This window comes from Melopsittacus undulatus, chromosome 10, assembly GCF_012275295.1.
Source record: "Melopsittacus undulatus isolate bMelUnd1 chromosome 10, bMelUnd1.mat.Z, whole genome shotgun sequence".
Lineage (NCBI taxonomy): Eukaryota > Metazoa > Chordata > Aves > Psittaciformes > Psittaculidae > Melopsittacus > Melopsittacus undulatus.
The window spans coordinates 19,705,199-19,724,327 of NC_047536.1; the positions used below are offsets into that span (position 1 = coordinate 19,705,199).

The following is a 19,129-nucleotide window of genomic DNA, read 5'->3' on the forward strand; positions in this document are numbered from 1 at the left end:
CCTTCAGGAGCCTTCTCTTGTCCAGGCCGCCCCAGCCCAGCTCTCTCAGCCTGGCTCCAGAGCAGAGCTGCTCCAGCCCTCACAGCATCTCCGTGGCCTCCTCTGGACTTGCTCCAACAGCTCCATCTCCCTCTGCTGCTGCTGTCCCAGAGCTGGATCTGGACTGCAGGGGGGTTCTCCCCAGACTGCAGCACTTACCGTGATAGCTTATTTTCAACACTAATGAAACTGGATCCAAGAGGTTTAATCACATATTTATTGTTTCACTTAATAAATGGATTTTAAATAAAGCATTAAAAAATTGTAAAACAGTTATTAAAAGCCAGCATTCAGAAGTAGGCTGCACATCAGTGACTGAAAAATTCATATTTACTTTTTGGTACAAAGATAGGAAACGAAAATAAAAAAGCATATCCATCATCTGGAAAGAGATCGTTTTTTTCTTTTTTACATTTCCTTCCATGTTTGAGAACTGATATTTGTCTTGTGAGAACCTCCCACCAACCTGTTTTTCACAGCGCTGATTCACATTGTTTGGTGTTGAAAAGAAATCCCACTCATTTGTTGTTTACAGCAGTGGTGATGTAGTGTTTCCCCTTCATGCGCACTGGAAGCCAGTTTGCTTAGAACATCCAGCATATGAGGTGTATAAGAAAATACAGTGTTACGTAATTTACAAGGATGTAATTTAGCTTATGAAAGATCTTTGAGCTTACACTGATACCTTTATGAGTTGGGTATTTCTTACAATATCACATCTCTGGCATTCACTCTTTGCCAAGCTCCATCACTACAACAAAGACTTCCACAAGTGATGAGTGAACAGGTACCATCGATTTTTATGCCTGATTTTTAATGCCTGATTTTAAAACAGCTTGGTCTTTCAAGAGACACAAATCAGCCATCCTCAGGGACAGGAATCAGGTCCTTCTGGGCACAATTTCAGCCCTGTAAAACAGAGGCACCTCAAGAAGCCTTCACACTGGGGCTCTGGGCTGGGAGGTGGGTTCTTTGCAAGTTTCTATTACAGGTACTTAAAAAGAGAGCTATGAAAAGGATCTCAGCACTCAGTGCCATCTGCATCACCTCAACTGAAAAAAAGTAGACTAACACTTTAATATATGCATCATTTCAAGACATCAGTCACTCACACAACATTCACAACAGGTAAGGAAGAATATGGGTTATGGCTCACCTGTTCCTCAACCATCAAGAGAATTTAACCACACAGACAGGCAAACTACAAAATGAGGTTCCCTTATAGTAGAAACTGAGGTTTTGAGTTAATGAACAAGGGTAGCTATACCTCAACCTGGGAGGGGAGGTCCAGACTGCAATGGAAAAAAAAATCATTTAACAAAAGAACTAATACTGGAAATTGTCACCAGTGCAGCTAGGATCTGACAAAGGAAATATTTTGAGTGCAGGGCAGCCCTGCTTCTGCCATGTGAATAAATATCCAACGGTACTTAAAAACAGTATATAAAAAAAAAAGATGTGATTTTCAGAGATGGTGCATGTTCCATCCCCTGGCACTGCATAGTAGGTTTCCTCTCGTGAGGTATTTCAGCATCACCACAAAGGAAAACAACACTTCTGCACACCTCTTCCACAAGTGCAGTCTGATTTGAGGTCGTGCTATGGTTATGCAGTGATGTGAGCTGCAAGCATTCTGCTCTGCTCTCATCTCTCCAGACCACAGAGATCACTATAGTGTGTGGGATAAAAACCTGCCCTCACAGTGGTGAAGGCTCAATTCAGTAACCACTGTGCAACCAGGTACAAGCACGGAGCTCTTTGTTCAGCCACTGCACATCTTAGGGGTTCTTTGATTTGTTTTTAAACAGACATGTTCACAGACAGTCTTCCAAAAAGAAGTTCAGTTTCTGTGGCCAGGTCAGATTACTGACCTCCAATTACCTCAGAATATTTCCTTGGTTGTCTATTAATATATAGGTTGTGCATCAAAATAAATGCGATGGTTTATCCTCATCAGTGGCAACCTATACGTCTGTTTTTGCATTACCAGCAGAGCACTATGGGACAGGCACCTTCTATCATGCACACTGTACATTTCAAAGGCTGCTGTCCATCCCATACTTTTTTCCAAGGAAAGTTGTTTTCTTGGGTTGCATAGATGTATTGAATGGTAGCTGTTAAATACAGGATGTTGGCTTCACATCCCCTCTGGCTGTTTTGGAAACATCCTTTTTCATTCTTCAAAGAATGCAAGAGTATCTTATTAGTGAAACCCAGGCTCACAACTTTTTCTGGAGACATGCAACAGTTGACAGTGGCTCTCACCTATGGGATGTCATTAGTACTGCTGCAGCATTTGACCCTCTCCTCTAAAGTGTGGGTGTGATCAAAAGAAAGAGCAAATCCAGAAGAAACAGATTACTTCTACCATCTTCAAGAGGTCGTTTCTTCTGTTCCATCCTTGCTGCACAATCACTGTAGCTTTCTTTGCAGAGTTTGTTGGGGGGGATATTTTGTTTAAAATAGTCATACCTCCTGCAAACCCTGCTACATGAAGATAATTGCTGCTCATTATCGACACCCCTGTAGCACATAGGGTAGGGTACTTTCACAGCCAGCTGTCATGGAACTAGTAAATAAAGCTGTTTTTCTTCAAAGACACAAGCATTGTCCAGTCTGTGACTATATCAGGAACATCTCTATGGCTTTTCCATGCCTTCCAAAACTTCAGTAGAATGCTTCATTTTGCCCACACTTTCCTTAAAACACCCAAGGATAAGATGGATTTTGCTTAATTATCCACTCAGCATGGGGATTGATGTGGTACAAATCTAAGAGGTAAGCGTCTGGGTCCAGGCAATGTTCACCTATGAAAAATCAGAAAAAAAGCATTTCTTATATCCTTAGTCCTATGGTTGCTAGTTTTTGGTGTTTGGTTTTTTGTTTGGGTATTTGGTCACATTCATTTCAATATCACAACCATTCAGAACGTTTTCTACAGATCTGGAAAATTTCTAGTTATTTATGTTTAAATGAATGTACATTTCTTAAAACTCTGCTAAGCCTAAGCTTTGACCTTTGTGGAAATATTCTCTAACATTAATACTCCATAACTTTAACACCTGAAAACCATCATGAAATATGCTAGTGATCAAATCCAGAGACTGAATTGTTTCCAATGACTGACCTTTTCCTCTACAGATGCTACTAAGAGAAATACAAAGAGGCAGCCAAAACACTACAGTAACCAACAGCCTCCAGAAGCATCTGTAACAGAGCATAAGAATTGCTTCCCATTTCCAGACACCCCTAATCTGCTCCTGCAGTCACATTATTTGAGTCTCCTTCCCACGTGATGACATTATCCTATGGACAAGTAGAAACTGGTGACTAACGAACATCAACTTGTTTAACTATGTGGTTTGAGAAACCTCAGCCCAAGTCAGTATAGGCTCTTTTATCAGGAAATGGATGGAGGCAGACAGGATTCACGCCTGGTACAGATGCCATGTGCCAGCCTACCACACTTAATTAAAGCCCTGATAAGAGGCACAGAATTAAAAGCCTAGTGGCATAGGATGAAGTTTCCTTTTACATCGAGGAATGTAGTTTATGGATTTAAGTTCTACACTTAATTTGAAACGTGAACACTTATCACTTTGGGGAGAGGGGGACTGGAGCAATCCCAGGCACAGCTACAGGTTGGGCAAAAAGGAAATTCATGGTAGTCCTGCGGAGAAGGACTTGGGGGTGTTAGTCAATGAGAAAATGAACATGAGCCAGCTTCAGTGCACGCTCACAGCCCAAAAAGCCAATTGCATCCTGGGCTGCATCAAAAGGAGTGTGACCAGCAGGTCAAAGGAGGTGATCCTGCCCCTCTACTCTGCTCTCGTGAGACCTCACTTGGAGTATTGTGTGCAGTTCTGGTGTCCTCAACATAAAAAGGACATGGTACTGTTAGAACAAGTCCAGAGGAGGCCACGAGGATGATCAGGGGACTGGAGCACCTCCCATATGAAGACAGGCTGAGAAAGTTGGGGCTGTTCAGCCTGGAGAAGAGAAGGCTGTGTGGAGACTTCATAGCAGCCTTCCAGTATCTGAAGGGGGCCTACAGGGATGCTGGTGAGGGACTATTCATTAGGGACTGTAGTGATAGGACAAGGGGTAACGGGTTGAAACTTAAACAGCAGAGGTTTAGACTGGATATAAGGAAGAAATTCTTTACTGTTAGGGTGGTGAGGTACTGGAATGGGTTCCCCAGGGAGGTAGTGAATGCCCCATCCCTGGCAGTGTTCAAGACCAGGTTGGATGAAGCCTTGGGTGATATGGTTTGGTTTGAGGTGTCCCTGCCCATGGCAGGGGGGTTGGAACTAGATGATCTTAAGGTCCTTTCCAACCCTAACTATTCTATGATTCTATGATTAACACAGTACGTTTAACAGAACGGTTAGTTTTTAACATGGACAAAGTTTCACAAGACTTTTGGACTCTTGAGTTTCCAGTTTTCTTGACAGGCAGCTCCTGAATAAGATCCTTTATTGTTACTTAGAATCCCAGGCTAGTTTGGGTTGAAGCGACCTTAAAGCTCATCCAGCTCCAACCCCTGCCACAGGCAGGGACACTTTCCACTGGAGCAGCTTGCTCCAAGCCCCTGTGTCCAACCTGGCCTTGAACACTGCCAGGGATGGGGCAGTCACAGCTTCTCTGGGCATCCTGTGCCGGCGCCTCAGCACTCTCACAGGGAAGATTTATCTTTTCCTTTGGAAGTCCAGGATTCAACCTTCCCACATACTTGCACTATAAAGGCTTTGCAGAGTGTGCTGGAAGATACATGAACTATCAAACAAATTGCTTTGGGAGGTGCTGTTTGCTGTGACTGAAGTTGACCCATGCTTGTTCAATCGTGTTCTAACTTCTGGAGCCCCACTCCAAATCTCATCCTTTTTATAACTCCTTCCTAAGACAAGTTAAGCATAAATACTGAGTATCAGAATCCTTATTTTCAGTTACCGCTCAGACTTACCAATATTGCCTCCCACTTCATACAGGAGCAAGTTTGTGCACTCCATTGAGTTGTTACTGCAGAGAGAAAAAACACTGAAGTTAAACCTATGCAAAAATCAGGCTAGGTAGTTTAGCAATACTTCTTGCAAATGAATTGCTTATGGTTCAGAGGCCAGCAATGGTCAAGGAAGCTACAGGCTTCAGAGACCATTGCTGATTGTCCTAACAGTGCAGCTCTTGACAGACACCCAAAATTGGGAAAAAAGAAAACAAAGCAGATATTCCTCACTAGTAGGAAGAAGCACATTATATGCAGACACTGATTTTTCAATAGGTAGACAACTGGCATAAATACCAAAATTCACTGGCAACATTCCTCTAGAGCTGATGGCCTGTTCAAGAGAAGCTTACCTGCAGGAAGACTTCAGGAGCTGTAGGAGCTTGTTAGTGAGACACCAGCTGACCCATGTTCAGCCAGCTTCCCATCCACATTCCCCGTCTATACACCTCCTGGCCAGGGGCACAGTCAAGAGATGCACTAACACTTTAGCTACTGAATACAGTCTGCGGGCATGGTGACAAGGGGGGCAGGAATTCTGCTCATTTTTTGGGTTATTTCAGTGATTCACCACTGAAGCAGAGTTTATTTTAGGAAATCCCTATACGGAAATACTATTCCAGGCAAATAATTTGCACAGGTGATGTTTTCCTCCAAGAGAGCTAGAGAGAGTTTCTTTTACAGGGTCAGTGTTATTCCACTTTTCCTTCCTCATCAAGGATGCTAAAGTTCACCTGCTGCCCAGCAGCCCAGAGGTCAAGACAGCCTGAGCACAGTGCTGGAATCACTTAATTGAACTAATGGTTGCTTGCCCCATCCAACACACTATTCCCAAAGCTTAGAGGAGCAGAGAACAGTCTCCTAATGGCACATTGAGCCACTGCATAAGGTTCCTTCAAGGCAAGGTTGCAAGGGGCTTGGAGCAAGCTGCTCTAGTGGAAGGTGTCTTTGCCCATGGCAGGGGTTGGAGCTGGATGAGCTTTAAGGTCCCTTTTAACACTAATTTTAAAAGCAGAGAAAAAGCTATTTACCACTTGAGGAGGTTGACAGTGTTCACAATATTCCAGCCATGCTGGCACATGCTCTTCTGAAACTGCCTCAAGACATCAGCAACTCTGGTTGCATTGTTCAAGTGCACTTCTAGTGAATCCTTCAGGAGAAGTGAAGCATGGACTTTCACAATCTTGGAAGGCTGAACAAGGCAGGCAAAAATAAAGCGCTTAATGAAAGACTTTGTTATCAGTTAAAATATTAAGTTTCAAGTTAGATTGAAGAATGTGAAAAATTACACCAGAATCACAGCCAGCAGTTCAAAGAATTTAGTTTTCTTTATTATCCCACACATACTATACACTGGAAGCTTACAGAAGCAAGGTGAGCATTATAAAGAATTCATCAGCATATTGGTGTTGTGGTTGGGGAGAAAAGCAACATTCTCTATCAGCATGCGCTGGTGCTCTCTGCTGTTCAAATACAGCACTGGCACCAGAAGCACCACAAATTGTGAAAACAGAAGTCCTTTTTTTTTTTTTTTTTTCTTTTAAGACTGTTATCATCAATTCCTTCATGAAGAAACTCCTCAGACCTTTTGTAGAGAACACCAGGACCCCCCCTGCAGTCCTGCATCCAGCTCTGAGGCAACAACACAAAAGGGATGTGGAGCTGCTGGAGCAAGTCCAGAGGAGGCCATGGAGCTGCTGCGAGGGCTGGAGCAGCTCTGCTCTGGAGCCAGGCTGAGAGAGCTGGGCTGGGGCAGCCTGGACAAGAGAAGGCTCCTGAAGGGGAGACCTGAGAGCAGCTCCAGTGCCTAAAGGAGCTGCAGGAAACCTGGAGAGGGGCTTGGGACAAGGGCCTGTAGGGACAGGCCAAGGGGAATGGCTTGAACCTGCCAGAACAGGGGAGACTGAGATGAGCTCTTAGGCAGAAGCTCTTCCCTGTGAGGGTGCTGAGGCGCTGGCACAGGGTGCCCAGAGAAGCTGTGGCTGCCCCATCCCTGGCAGTGTTCAAGGCCAGGTTGGACACAGGGGCTTGGAGCAAGCTGCTCTAGTGGAAGGTGTCCCTGCCCATGGGAGGTTGGGGCTGCAACTGGATGAACTTTAAGATCCCTTCCAACCCAAATCATTCTATGATTCTATGAAACATTAAACTTTTCTAATGGGGTCCAACCTGCAGCAAGTTAATTTTGCTGTGCCAAATCATCTGCAAAACCACTGTACAAGACTGAAACTGTGGGACCAGTGCTAACCAGTCCTAAGCATCAATCATCTGTTCGACTGCCTGAACAGTAGTTACACTCGCTGAAATGACAGCTCCTTCCACAGTGACATGCTGCCTTGATTACCCAAATTTTAGGCAGGTGTCATCTCAGTATCCCAACTCATACAGAAAGGTGGGTGTTATACTGGCTTGTGTGCTGGCTCTTCAGGTATTATAGAATGGTTTGGGTTGGAAGGGTCCTTAGAGGTCATCCAGTTCCATTTAGATTTAAGCTTTCAACATATTAATTCCACCTGCTGACTCCATCTAGCTTGTGTCCCTAGAGCATCCCAATTGCAGCACCACTACTATGCAATACTTAAAATCCAGCTCTGCATGAAGCAATCTACAGACCTACCTTACTTAACAAACGGTGGCAAACAAAGGAAAAGGCAGAATGACACCAAGGTTCTTGTCTCAGATTCAAGATTAAGATATATCTGGTTTAAAAATCTGTCTCCACCAAGGCAAGGAGGAGTAGAACCATTTCATTTATTTCTCCTTTTAAGTGGAAAGAACCTTGTCCTCAAACCCTCCCGCACAGATCAGCAGAATTAAGGAGTAAAAATAAAATTAGATGCAAAACATGCTTTTATACTGCTGTAATAGCCTAATTTTTTTCTTTAGGTTTATGAAATTAAGTCTCCATTTATTATGGCAGACATATCTGTCTAAACATATGGGACACCTAAAGCCAGATGAATTCTTCTCTGCACATGAAGTAAAGACCAGCATTTCTGCTTCTGGTCTCTTCCTCCCTCACCTGCAACCATGCAGCATCTTGATAACGTTTTTTGTGGCATGAAATTTACTTAGTGCTCCTGCTGTTGGGATCAGGTTTTGCCACAACCTAGCAACAACAGGTCTTTCTCACTGTTTTGCAGATTTTTCTCTCTCTTGTTCTTTAAAGAGCAAAATCCTTACAGTTTTTAATTCTCATGAAAGGATTTGATACTGTTGTGAAAGAGTTCAGGTTTTACAAGCTCTAACTCACCTCTGCCTGGTTCTTTTCCACCTTGCCCTTATCAGCATGAATCTTCCGCAACAAATGTTTAATTCGCTTGTCACAGAACTGGTACCTTTTGCTATTGCTCTCGTTCAGCTTTCTCACTTGCGCTACCAGAAAAGAGGAGACCTGGGCAGTGGAAAAGGGAATAAATAGGAATTAAATCAAGTAGAGATGAGGATGCCATTTAAGAACCTAAACTTTATGAAGGTCCTTAAGTAGACATACCTATATACTTTGAAAACAGTCTGGGAATTTAGCCAGAGACTTTGCCTATGGATATTTAACTCTGAAATTTCCAAGGCTATCCTTTCCCCTATTCCAATTCTAACCAGACTGAGACACTGCTACACCACACCACAATACACCAGGGCAACTTACTGTCCAAAGCAAATCCTGGTAATGGATCATCATCCGCACGATATCAGCAGCTCCCTCAGCCAGCTGCTTCTCTTTCCCTTCAGGGATCTTGTTTGGCAGTCCCTTGTGCATGAAGAGGTTTGGGGCCATGACTGTGGAAACGTTCCAGAGGTTCATTTTGTTGTTGTTCTCCCTGGAAACCACTTTGCTGAGGAACTCAAGTAGAGCCTGAAGAGAGGGGAAGAGACTTAAGACATCCATTACTACTAATGCTCAAGAACTACTGTGGCAATTACTGGAGAGATCACTTAACTAGCACTTTCTCTTGATACTTATGAGCAAATCCTATTTTTCCAGCCAGGAAGTTCAGTGACCAGTTTCTAACACTAGGGTAGCATCAAATAGCCACACCAAGCAGATAGAGTTTGTCCAGCGTTCACAAATCAGGACAGACAGCCTGTGGGGGAAGCGGATGAGCTCTTATTCCTTGGCAGGTGGCAACTTATGACAAGTCCAGTCATAAAAGATACAGAATTCAAAGCTGCCCCTCTTCCCTCCCCCAAGTATCCTCTCAAAGCTATTCCCAGATATGGACAAAAAAAACCCAACTTTGGATTCTCTCTTCTGCCTCATGCCTCCACCAAAGCCAGGATGCATGACAGATCATCTCTGGCTGGATCCTGAATTCCAGAGCCTGCAGGGTGGTAACTCAGCCTTGCCTTTATCACCAGGAAGCTAAGCTACTCAGGAAAACTCAAAGCAAGCAGCAGCACCACCACATTTCTAAAGCACAGAAGGGCAGAGGCTGTGCCCTGCCAGCACAGCTGATCCCATCAGCATCTGTTCTTTCAAAATGTAACAGGTGAAAGGGCTTCAGATACCTCTTCATCAGAGCAGGGAAGTTAGAAGCTTAACAGCTTTTTTGGTTGTGTTTTTTAATTGAAACCATCATTCTTAGATCGTAATACCATAAACCATTGACCAAACGACTGAATTTCTTTCTCTGTACCTCAGCATGCCCACAGACAATTTAAGACCTGTACATCTTTCACTTCATACTGAAATGCTTTAACACACTGAAGGGGAAGGGCATGTTTCTGAACAGAATGCTGGATGCTGCAAGACCACATGGAATCCTACTGCTTTTCAGTTTGTACCTACAAAGCAGAGTGTGCTTACAGCTTGTGTTCTCTGCACAGCCTGCTCACCTGCTTCCCCCATCACAGCTTTCCAATCTCAAGTCAGAGAAATAAAACCAAGGAGCATGATGCCTGTTATTTACAAAAACTGATAGAGTTTCCTCGAATAAAAACCTGGAACAAGATCATGTTTTCCCAGTTTAATCCATAACACTTAGTTACCTTTAGAGTGTTTCTGTTGGGCTCTGGCAAAATCAGGATCAGAAGGTTTAGAGCTTGCAATCTTTGCTTCAGATCTGGAATATCTAATGAGGGAGAGCAACAACGGGACAGAGGATTCAGGATTCTGACATTTATTTTGTTTTTGAGCAGGGGAATCCCCCAAAGGAATAAGGCAATTACTTCTTGTAGTGTTTGCCACTGGGCTTTGAGGCCTTGTTTTACACAAGTAAATCAAACTCAACCTGCCCTTTATGAAGTGAACCCCCTGTGTTTTAGAAGACTGGCTGATTTGCTTTGGAGTACACAGTCTACCAGCAAGTCTGATGCTCTTGAAGGGCAACAAAAGACCCCATAATCCCCCATGTCTTGGGCAAAAGAAGTTGTGCACTTAAACAGTTAGCTTAACACATTCAAACCATCTACTGAGGCACAAACCTCAAAATAAGGTGCTTTCAGAGCATTGCATTACTTGCAGACAAGCACCCTGGCCAGTTGTTTCAACTCGGCCTGCATGTCATTATTTATCAATTTGTCCTAATTTGTATTAGCAACCTTTCAGCCTCAAATGAAACACTGTAATTTAAGACTCCAGGACAGCATTCCTACACAAGTATGTATGAAACCAACCACCAGTGACTGTGACTCTCAGGCTGATACATAGTAGTACATACAGCACCAAGAACACAACTTTTGGCTATGGTTCATAACAAAGCATCACAAAATAGTTTGGGTTGGTAAGTTCCTTAAAGCTCCTCCTGCTCTAACCCCTGCCATGGGCAGGGACACCTTCCACTGGAGCAGCTTGCTCCAAGCCCCTGTGTCCAACCTGGCCTTGAACACTGCCACAGATGGGGCAGCCACAGCTTCTCTGGGCACCCTGTGCCAGCGCCTCAGCACCCTCACAGGGAAGAGCTTCTGCCTAAGAGCTCATCTCAGTCTCCCGTTCTGGCAGGTTCAAGCCATTCCCCTTGGCCTGTCCCTACAGGCCCTTGTCCCAAGCCCCTCTCCAGGTTTCCTGTAGCCCCTTTAGGCACTGGAGCTGCTCTGAGGTCTCCCCTTCAGGAGCCTTCTCTTCTCCAGGTTGAACAAGCCTGTCTCCATAAGACATATTGAGCTCTGTATTCCCACTGAATCCACAGGCTCCTGAAACACCTGGTAGCAGAGTGCAAGTAGAGCACCCATAGAGCTCTGCAAGAAAAGCACAAACCAGCAAACTGATGCTAAGCAGCCAAAACAGGGACTTACTTTGTACAGCAGCAAAAGCAGGGAGGTACTCTGCTGTCAGCAGTGGGGCTGGCAGCTCTCTTATGAATCTTTTCAGTAGCCCAGACACATCATTCTGGTGGACTTCATCCCAGTGGAAAAGGCCAGTATAGAAATCCCTTTCTAGCTTCTGTTCCAGACTCTAGTAAAAAGATGGAATTTATTACATGCTTTAATAAGCAAATACAAGGGAAGTTCTCTAGGTGAGCACTAGAAGGGCAACCCATCAAGTCAGAAGAGTGCAGAGATCCTCACAGCAGACACAGATTTTCCAGCAATGAAAGTTTCAGTTGTACTGGGAAGGGACATGAGACATTTCAGGTTATTTAGACAATTGCTTCAGTAACATGCTCCCTGATTACTTCTGACACTTTCAAACACTACTGAAGAGTTCATACCTTGATCCTCGTCTGGGACCCAGAAACTCTCAAAATGCCCTCTGTTTCAAGTCCTCTCTTTTCCAAGCAGGACAGCAGCTATTAAAGTGGGGAGGGAAAAGAAAGCTCTTAGGCACAACAGATGAGAAGTCTGCCCTTTCTTATCACAGCCTCCTGACTCTGAGAATCATAATAAAACCAGAAGAAAACTTACTGCCTGGAGTAACAGAGGAATCTTGGTGTTGGGGAGCAGTTTTTGGTCATTTTCCAATAAGGTGTTGAGTGGAACTCCAAAGAGTCTTTTCTCTACAACGGAAACGAGAGGCTTTAAGTCTGTATCACCTCTAATACAGGTGTAAGGAATACATACACCACTGCAGACTCAGATGACACATATTGTAAGCACAGATACTGGAGAAGACGGCAGGAAGAGTTAAACAGGACAAGTGCATTTGGTAGGCAAACGTAAATGTGGTGCCAGATCTTGATGTCATGATCCAGTGACTTCCAGGAGAAATTCTGATAAAGACACACCCATCACAAAGTTTCTTATTAAAGACTCTCGCTGTTGTGACATTTGAACACAAACGTATGATAAGATCAGGGTTAGAAATACAACCCAAAACAAAACCCAAAGGTACACACACAGACAAATTAAGATGACATACAACTAACCTGCTGTTTTCAGCTTTGCTACTTTGTTTCTCTTCAGCTCAAAGCCCAGGATATCACAGAGAGCTGTTAGTTCAATAAGGGCCAGCGTGGGGATCTTCTTCATGTCCTGAGCAGACAGATCTCCAATCCTGGTCACTCCAAGTCTGCCCTTAGAGATCTTAAATTTCTAAGGAAACACATACACACCCAAAAGATTCAGTGCAAGTTATCACTACTAATCCTACTAGTTACCAAGTTTGGCTGCATTTTTATCATTCCTAACCATAACCAGCCATAGAAGAGTTAGGGTTGGAAAGGACCTTATGATCATCCAGTTCCAACCCCCATGCCATGGGCAGGGGGTTAAAGCCTGTCATGGTTTAAAGCCTGTCAACAAGTTGGCTCCCAGAGGGATGAGGAGGAGAATGGAAAGAATGTAACTCCCACCGGCTAAGATAAGAACAGTCCAGTAACTAGGGTGTAACACAAATCACTACTGCTACCACCAATAATAATAAGGGGAATAACAAGGGGAGAGAATACGATACCACCTGCTGAAACGAGCCAGATCGAGCAGAGAGTCCCTTCTGGATAACTCCCAGTTACCTCCCAGGCATGACATGCTGTGGTATGGAATACCTCTTTGGCTAGTTTGGGTCAGGTGTCCTGTCTCTGCTTCCTCCCAGCTTCCCCTCCTCCCTGGCAGAGCATGAGGCTCAAAAAGTCCTATGGCCAGTCTAAACATTTGAGCAGTAACTAAAATCATTGGTGTTATCAGCGCTGTTCCCAGGTGGAAAGTCAAAACACAGTGCTGCACCAGCTACTAAGAAGGAGAAAAATGACTGCTACTGCTGAACCCAGGACAGCACCTCACACTAAACCATGTCACCTAAGACTCTGTCCAGCCTGGCCTTGAGCACTGCCAGGGATGGGGCAGCCACAGCTTCTCTGGGCACCCTGTGCCAGTGCCTCAGCACCCTCACAGGGAAGAACTTCTTCCTTATATCTAACCTGAATTTCTGCTGTTTCAGTTTGAATCCATCACCCCTTGTCCTGTTGCTACAGTCCCTGATGAAAAGTTCTTCTCTGACATCTTTGTAGCCCCCTTCTTTGTAGCTTCTCTTTTTCAGGCTGAACAACCCCAGTGTTCTTAGCCTGTCTTCATATGGGAGGTGCTCCAGGTCCCTGATCATCGTTGTGTCCTCCTCTGGACTTGCTCCAACAGTTCCATGTCCTTCTTATGCTGGGGACACCGGAACTGTATACTTATTAATTCTCCTGTTTTCAATACCAGATAAATATCCAAAGCTACTCTTACCTTCTACTCAACCCACAGCTGAATAAATACTTTCTCTTTTCAGTGTTGCTCTTTAATCATATTGGAGATCCCAATTTATGTAAATTAAAGACGGCATGATACCCACCCTGATTCACCTGAACTTTGGAAGCAGCCCAGCACATTTGTGGAGGAAAAAATCTGTTAGAATTAGGAGTAAGAAAGCCCGGTTATTCTCTTTTCAGTGGAAGCAACCTAGAACCATATCAAAATACCTAGTTTCACACATAAGCCTTACTTTTTTTGACCTCCAAGTGGCCATCCTTGCCCAACAGTTCACGGATAACTGCACTACCTGTCCAAAAATGCCTAATATAGACCCACTGCAATATTATTAATAGAGGGTGTTTCCAAGAGCTGATCATTCACCTGAATCAAATGTCTTGTACCCCTCAACAAGAAGAGACTAATAAGTTCTAAAATGAGAAATTCCTTCAGTGCTTACAGTTAGGGCATTGCCATCCTTTAACTTTGTAGATTCAGACAGGAATGATCCCTTGAGCAGGACAGCTGCTTGCTCTGAGTAGGCAACATCCATGTTGAAAATCTCTTCTTTTCCAGGGTTCCGAACCGTACAGGAGTACTCCTGGGTTTCTGCTACAGGGGAGAAATTGTCTTGAATTTCAGAAAGCCAGAAGGGTGAAGCTTAGCAAACAAGTGTGCTAAACAAAGCTTGAAAGAGTTCTGAGTGCCACTGCTTTTAAAAAATCCTATACACTAACATTTGAGAACAGTGTTCACCACAGAGTCCTGAGATTGCTCAGTACAGGAAAGTTAGCTTAAATCCATAACATCATGGCTACAATCACCCTACAATCACCAGATCACTTGTAAGACACGAGCATAGCCTTAAATTAAAGAACATCCTATGGCAAACTTCTGTTCACACAATAGTGTATGGTGTCTAGAGGTTTTCACCACATAATCTTTGCTGGACTGACATTAGTTTTGTCTTGAATTGCTTTCTTGAAAAGCTATAGTTATCAGTTTGAGCAGCAATTCCTAACAACACTAGAGCCTGAAAAGTTTTCTGAAATCCACAACTGTGGATAACCATGTATTTTAAAATAAAATTATTTTTAAAAAATTACCAATAAAAAGCCACCAAAAAAACACAGACAAGGCCCCCAAAACCACAAACAAGGCCAAAGTTTCAGAGCTCAAATTAGTGTAACTTCCCTTCCAGTTCCAGTCTCACTTGAGCTCCTACTCCTGTTCATTCCTATTCTATATTTAAAAGTTTCCTTCTTACTTCTGTGTACGTTGGAAGTCTGTCGATTGTGCCACAGCTGATCTGGCCTGGATTCTTTTTTCTCTGTCACTGTCACCTGAAAAATAAACCAGATCACGTTCATCTACATAAAAAAAAATAAATTATATGACCACCTGGGTTTGTCAGAAAGCAAACACCTGACATTGTCTGTTGGTCTAAGAAAATGCTGCTCAAGCACAGGGGTACAAGAGTGTTCTGAAATTAAGAATCATAATAGAGGATTTGGCAGGCAAATGGCAAACAAATGACTATTATATAGACAGTATTTGTGACAAATTTGCACATCACTACGCCAGTTCTTCCTTTCACACAGTCATTAGCCAGTTTCCTCCTACTAGTTCACTCACTGAGGGGCTAACAAACAAGAACCAACCAAGCTACACAGGATTTACTCACTGCCTGCAATCACAAGATCTTTCACCAGGAAGAACACATAAAGTAGACATCAGCACCTAAAAGCTTCCCTTTATTGATTTCATATTAACCTACCTTTCACATCTAGACAGAGAATTGAAACTTTAAAAGTGTAAGGAAGCATTTGGTAGGCAAACCTATTAATAAAAACCTTACTAGAACTTATTAGAAGAAGTTAGAATATAGGAAAGCTTATTTTGTTGCCAAAAGTTAGCAACTTTCCCAGAACCTGCGTATGACATGGAGTTGTGGGCTAAGGACTGAGGAGAGAAGGCTCCTGAAGGGGAGACCTCAGAGCAGCTCCAGTGCCTAAAGGGGCTGCAGGAAACCTGGAGATGGGCTTGGGACAAGGGCCTGTAGGGACAGGCCAAGGGGAATGGCTTTAACCTGCCAGAACAGGGGAGCCTGGGATGAGCTCTTAGGCAGAAGCTCTTCCCTGTGAGGGTGCTGAGGCACTGGCACAGGGTGCCCAGAGAAGCTGTGGCTGCCCCATCCCTGGCAGTGTTCAAGGCCAGGTTGGACACAGGGGCTTGGAGCAAGCTGCTCCAGTGGAAGGTGTCCCTGCCCATGGCAGGGGTTGGAGCTGGAGGAGCTTTAAGGTCCCTTCCAACACAAACCATTCTAGGATTCTGTGATAACAAAGTTAAAAGAAACCTGTGCAAAGTCAGCGCAAATAGGCAAAACAGTTAATCTACACAGATGTGTATCTTTAGGGTGGTCACATAACTGATGGGCTTGCCACAAAAGCAGAACCAATTCATTTAGTGTCTACAACTAAAATACAGATCATGCAGTAATGCCAGATCACCTTCATATCCAGCTGCTGTGTAAACAGGCCACGGGGAAGAATAATGCAGAAGAAATAAGTGGAAAGGTTCTGAACAAATTACCAACAGCTCTGATGCCCAAGTAGCTCAGGACAGAGGTGGACAGAAGGCAAGCTGCAAATCCATCTTAAAACACTGATGGAAATAGAAACCCAAATGACTGACACATCACTGCCTGCATTCTTACAGCAATAAGGTTTTATCATGTTTAGCTACATGCTTCAAACAAGTGTATAGCAACACCAGGCATGTTTCCTCATATGGGTCCTGAACACGTCCTTCAGAGCCCCAGAAATGTGCTTGGAACTGGGATGACACAGCAAACCAGCATGGAAAATTAACCAAAAAGCCTGCGTCCCTCTGGGATTGCTCCAGGAATTACTCAATGGTAAAGGACTTCTGCTCAGAGCTTACATCAGTGTCATACCCTAACATCTCAAACATTTACTGATTGAAATAAAAATAACTCATTTGCCTAAGCTGAGCCTCTGTGACTTCCCATGAAACAAAGAGGGCAAACACCATCCCTTGGTGTTGTAAAAGACAAGGAATACTGATGTTAAGCTGCTGGCCACTCAGTGAAGAAGAAACAAGCAGTCATACAGACCCATTTAAAATACATTTCTTACTATCTCTAATAAAAAAGGGGGTGAACCCCACTGTTTTTTGTGTCAGCAACATCCACTAAAATCTGTAGATCTCAGAGGCAACTGCAAAGCTTAAAAAAATCACTAAACCTTTAAAAGAATTGAGCCAAAGAAAATAGGAATAATTCCAGTAGTTACGGGAAAAAAATAGTCAGTGATCTTGCCCAAGTAATAAGTGAGATAAAATGGATCACTATTAATCAAACTAAAGCTATTTTAAAAGACAATTTTAGCATCTTAGTACATGCTTTCATTACACCAAAATGTCATTTTAAAAGATCAAATTTCAGTTGCTTATCAAATGCAAATATTCATGACCTAGTGTGTGGACACATAAGATTAAGAACTCAAAAATCTCCATTCCTATACAATAAAAAGTAAAATTATTTTAAGAGATATAACAGGCTTCTATTTAATGTGCAAGTGCTAAAACTTGTTGAAATTCAACTGAGGCACTTCAGACAACCTTGAAGCATTACTACTTCTAGAAATGTCACCCATTCAAGGAGGAATGCAAGTAGTGCTCTGCAAAAGAGAACCAGCCATGACTCTGCCTCAGTGCAATTCACAGTAAGGAAGTAATCTGCATCTCAGCACGGGGCAGTTACAAAGAACTCAACCACAGCAGTTTCCCATGATGTTGTCGACTCTCAGTGTCATTCCTTTAAGGCATTCATGGGATTATTGGGATATAATTAATCTCACTATAGTAAAAGAAGTTTCAAGTAGGCTCAGGCTGAGGAAAAGGAGTATTCACTTCTGGCAGACAGCAAGGGACCCATGCTACTCAAAAAGGTAGATCTTGGTTAAGCTCAATACCTTCTGACTAGACGGCTAACTGAGCAGAGGAAGTTACAAGGAGCCCTGAATGGGATACTCTCCAGCAGCCCTTAGAAGAAATAAAGTTACTGTACCTGTGGCCACAACCAAATGAGGAGCAGCAGAGCAGAAAAGCAGCTGAAAAGCTAATGGTTATGTACTGGCTACCAAAAACAAGAAAAAGGCAGTGGCTAGTCTTTCTTCAGGATCACCAGCTGCCCAGGGTCATCTTGTCAGAATGGAACATAGGAAGTTCTCTCTTTTTTTGGATAATAATAATTTGACGTGTCACTGGAATGAAGAAAACACAAGAGGGCTCCAAACAATACCACTGCTCCATGAGGCTGCGGAGTTGTAGGCACTACATAAAGTCTTCAGGCAGTCTCTAGGAAGCTTATGGAGGTTTTGTAGCAACTTCTCAACGCTGCAACCTGGACGCAGAATTTCTACCATCCCAGCTTTATTTCAGCTCAAGAGATGAATTTTGTCTATTTGGAAATGACAGTAGCCCTAGACCCAGAAAGCCAACTCAGCTACTGTGATGCAACAGTCTTTCAGGAGATCCCACTAAACCAGCATACCTCTGAGCTGACCACTCCAAAAATGTCTCTGACATCACGCACAGGATGCTTGTTCCTCCTTCGAGACCGGGAATAGGTATCCAACCGCCGCTGCACAGCAGCAGCCTGAGTCTTGGTCAGGGTGGAGAGCAGCACGATGTTGTCATGCTCAGAGGCACAGTCCCCAAGGAGGTTGGACAGACCTGCATCCTGGAGCCACTCGGCTTCAGCCTCTCCCTCTGCGACACAAGGGGTGAGAAGGTCGAGTGAGATGAGGAAAGATAACAGCAATCTGAATGCTTGCAACACTTCAGAGGCAGAAAACCAAAACCCTGAGACATTCCCTTTCTGGGGTGGCAATGGGACATCACTGGAAGGAAGTCACAAAGCCACTGTTACTCTCAAAGCCTTAACCCCGTTCCCAGATTCCCTGCTGGGTATCAGGTGAAACTGGAGGAGACACAGCACTGTAGGCAGCTGTAACTGCCCTAGGGTGAGGAAAGAGAAGAAAAAGTACACATATTGCTGGGAATGTAGGCTCCCTCGGAAGCTGGGCAGAGGAGGGGACACAAGTGTGAATCTGTGGTATTTAGCACAGGAACTGAACTCAATGGGGGCTTTTACAGGATACAGCAGGAGAGTCAGATACACTTGCTTAAATCTGCCTTTACAAAGGTTATCTCTGGATGCAAGCAACAGCACTCAGCACACTCAGGATGAACAGCAGTGCCGCCCTGGAGCATCCCTGCTTCATTGACAGCTTTGTGAATGGACAAAGAAAGAGATCTATGAGAAGTCGCAACATCTGCATGTTTGGCTGTAGGACTCTTCCCAGTTACTTGGCTATTTATTTTACTGTATATTTATCTACATACAGGCCTGCGTTTCAACAGGTTTAATTTTTCTATTTCTTTTTTAATATCTGGACACTGCTC

At 43.7% G+C, this 19,129-nt stretch overlaps 1 protein-coding gene across 3 annotated transcripts in view; it reads right to left on the reverse strand.

The window, feature by feature from the left end:
- Positions 1–252: 252 nt before the first annotated feature.
- Positions 253–19,129, reverse strand: part of ARHGAP40 (Rho GTPase activating protein 40) — a 49,210-nt gene continuing 30,333 nt past the window's right edge. For 2 of the 3 annotated variants that reach the window (XM_031047651.2, XM_031047650.2), the window contains exons 3-15: positions 18,216–18,433; positions 14,907–14,982; positions 14,100–14,251; positions 12,340–12,505; positions 11,879–11,970; positions 11,686–11,763; positions 11,270–11,429; positions 10,025–10,107; positions 8,685–8,891; positions 8,292–8,432; positions 6,073–6,233; positions 5,003–5,058; positions 253–2,846 (exon numbers count right to left, since the gene is read on the reverse strand). In XM_031047651.2, coding sequence (XP_030903511.2) covers positions 2,740–2,846; positions 5,003–5,058; positions 6,073–6,233; positions 8,292–8,432; positions 8,685–8,891; positions 10,025–10,107; positions 11,270–11,429; positions 11,686–11,763; positions 11,879–11,970; positions 12,340–12,505; positions 14,100–14,251; positions 14,907–14,982; positions 18,216–18,433 — 1,697 coding nt within the window. In that variant the 3' untranslated portion in view covers positions 253–2,739. The remainder of the gene's footprint in view (positions 2,847–5,002; positions 5,059–6,072; positions 6,234–8,291; positions 8,433–8,684; positions 8,892–10,024; positions 10,108–11,269; positions 11,430–11,685; positions 11,764–11,878; positions 11,971–12,339; positions 12,506–14,099; positions 14,252–14,906; positions 14,983–18,215; positions 18,434–19,129) is intronic. The other variant, XM_013128660.3, reaches the window with a different exon arrangement.